Consider the following 3,032-nt stretch of genomic DNA (forward strand, 5'->3'; position numbering starts at 1 on the left):
ACCAGAACAGAAACAACCAAACTTGATCATTTCTAATAAATACATAAGTGACGAATTAGATAAGAAATAACAATTCTACACTATGGTTGAGTTTGAATCACATTTTAGCGAAACATTTTCCTCCATCTCAGCTCCCTGTGGCAGAGCGAGATGATGGGGACGTTTTCATTGCTCTGAGGTAATGCGTTACCAATATCCATCCATTTTCCACCACGTTTTATCCCTGCTGCTGTCGCCAGATGTGCTGGTGTCTACCTCCAGCTGTCAACGGGTGAGAGGCGGGGTAACCATGGACAGGTCGCCAGGGCAACTCAGAGACACTCACACCTAAGGAGAATTTAGAGAGGCCGAAAAACCAAACAATCATCTTTTTGGACTGTGGGAGGAAGCCGGAGTACCCGGAGAGAACCCACACATGCTCAGGGAGAACATGCAAACTCCATGCAGAAAGACTCCAGGCCGGGAAATTAACCCGGAACCTTCTTGCTGCAAGGCAGCAGTGCTACTCACTGCGCTACTGTGCAGCCTGGATTACCAACATCCATCCATCCATCGATTTTCAGAAACGCTTAATCCCAAGTGGGATTGCGGGGGGTGCTGGTGCGTATCTCCAGCTGATTACGGGCGAGAGGCGGGGTCCACCCTGAACAGGTCGCCAAGGCAACACAGAGACAAACAGGACAAACAACCATTCACACACACTCACACCTAATGGGACCTTAGAGAAGCCAATTAAACAGTCATGTTTTTGGACTGTAGGAGGAAGCCAGAGTATGGAGTATGTGAATAGTAATTAGATTACTTTTTAATAAAAAAGTAACCAACCACCAACACTGGTTAGTAACTATCTCTACAAATTACAACTATTTTTAAATGATTTATTAAGGATTTAAGATATTGATTTATTTTAATCTCGTGTTTCTGTTTACAGGTTTTAAAAACGTAAAAATAGAATAAAAAAAATAAAAACAACTATTTTTATATATTTTTAGCTCTTTTTGCAAAGACGGAACCATAAAGTTTGGTTTGTCTGTTTTTTTAAAGCTAACTTCCCCAATAAATATTGTTACAATTAAGCTAAAAAGACTAAAAAAGACACAAATTAAAATCCTGAAAAAGGTCTTTAGTCTTTGGCAATAAATTAAAAACAAAGAAGTGTTTCATTTTTCTGCACCCAGAAAAAGAGGCTGAAAGTGTCAGAAGTGGTTGTTTGCAGCAGTGATGGTTTATTCGTTTCCAGGCTGTTGAGCTCAATTCATTCAGACATATTTTGACGTAATAAAACCATTTAGCAAAGACTTCCTCCCCTGGATGTTCAGGTTTATGTTTCACCGGCAGTCTATCATGATCTCTGGCATCTTTTGGACGATTCCAGAGATGAAAATCTGTGAAGCGCTTCCTGTTAACATGAGCTGGATCTGTCAGCGGCTGAACAGGCTCCCCCTGCAGCGGGTGACGCATCCGCCCACGAGCCTGTGGACTATTCTTATCATCGCCATGGTGACGATGATGGATGCATCACAGAGCCTGTGCTCTGCTGCACCCATACTGGGAGTTATTGATCAGCAGGTTGAGCTGATCTGCTTTTAAAGGAAGAAATGTGATCTGTTGAATAATCGGCGTCATTCAGCGTCACAGAGAACAAACACGTCCTCATGTTGGATCACAGCTTCACCAAATCCCACGTACCTGAGCGTGGAGCGCCCCCCGCAGGTAGCACTCCCTCCACAGGCCCATGCACGGACCCATCAGGAGGGGCAGCAGGGGCTCGCATGGATCCAGAGCTCCCTTTGGTCCCGACACAGCGGCCGGGTTCTGGGGGACGTCGGCCAGGGACCACGCTTTCAGCAGCCTCTCCAGGCCAGGAACGTTCTCCGAAGACAGCGCCCTCCGGTGGCTCTTTTTGTAAACGGCTGAAGAGCCGCTGCGCCAGGGAGGCAGGTTGGGGGGGCTGGTGAAGGTTCCCCTGGAGAGCAGGAAGACCGAGCCGGGGATGGTGTCTGCCAGCTGGGGGGGGGACAGATTCAGACGGGATTAAATCAATGTTTCCTGATTAGGAGGATTTTTCCCCTTAACTTCAGAAGGTAAATAAGAATATTTGTTAATAATAAATAAAGATGGTTTACCTTTAAAACAAACAAAAAAATATATATTTTTATCCAATCTTAGGTTAATTTTAGCCAATTATCTTATTTCCAGGACAGAATAGCATTTCTATGAACAGATTATTTTATTAACCTGCATAAATTAGGGATAAATGCTCATTTTTAGATTAGTTTTTGCAACGTATTTGATCACTGAAGGCTAATCAGCCGTATCTATAGGCTACGCTCATCTGTCCTGCCGAGTATAAAAGATCTTCTGCAGCAAAGCTGAATTTACAGTTTCCAGACTTTCATCTGTCAGATACTGTGCTTTGTGTTACTAATAAAACCAAATATCTTGGCCGAATCATCACAGAGAATCTGTAAGAAGTGATGAAATCTGTAGACAATGTAAAATATTGTACGCTCAAGCTAATACTGTTGCTAGTAAATTCGGTGCATGTACTGATGTGGTAAAGGTGGAACTTTTTAAATGATATTGTAGCTCTCTGTACACTGCTCACCTGTGGTCTACATACTGGGGGCCGATAATGATGATTTGCTGAGACTTTTGAAATGGCAGAGATGGATTAGTGCGAGTGAGATGTTTGTCAAAGCAAGAACCAATACAAGCTGTTTTATGAAAGTTAATGTATAGTTTTATCGGTCGGTTGAAAGCATCTTTTCACTTACTGACACCAAACGTGGTGCAGTACTTGTCTACCTCTACTGTTTTATATTTATCTTGTATATTTATAGGACCATGAGTCAGGAATAAATAAATAAGTAGATAGGTAAGTAAGTAAGTAGTTAAGAGAGTAGGTAAGTAAGTAAGTAGTTAAGTGAGTAGGTAAGTGAGTGGGTAGGAAGGTAAGTAAGGAGGTAAGTAGGTAGGTAAGGAGGTAAGTAGCTGAGTAAGTAAGTAGGTAAGTGAGTAGGTAAGTAAGT

At 42.6% G+C, this 3,032-nt stretch overlaps 1 protein-coding gene across 1 annotated transcript in view; it reads right to left on the minus strand.

The window, feature by feature from the left end:
• Positions 1 to 3,032, minus strand: part of mtmr11 (myotubularin related protein 11) — a gene marked incomplete at its 5' end in the record, with an annotated part of 47,824 nt that overhangs the window by 6,060 nt on the left and 38,732 nt on the right. Inside the window, one exon of the mRNA XM_015404330.1 lies at positions 1,690 to 2,007. Within this exon, the coding sequence (XP_015259816.1) occupies positions 1,690 to 2,007 (318 nt within the window). The remainder of the gene's footprint in view (positions 1 to 1,689; positions 2,008 to 3,032) is intronic.

This window comes from Cyprinodon variegatus, unplaced genomic scaffold, assembly GCF_000732505.1.
Source record: "Cyprinodon variegatus isolate N-32 unplaced genomic scaffold, C_variegatus-1.0 Scaffold1700, whole genome shotgun sequence".
NCBI lineage: Eukaryota > Metazoa > Chordata > Actinopteri > Cyprinodontiformes > Cyprinodontidae > Cyprinodon > Cyprinodon variegatus.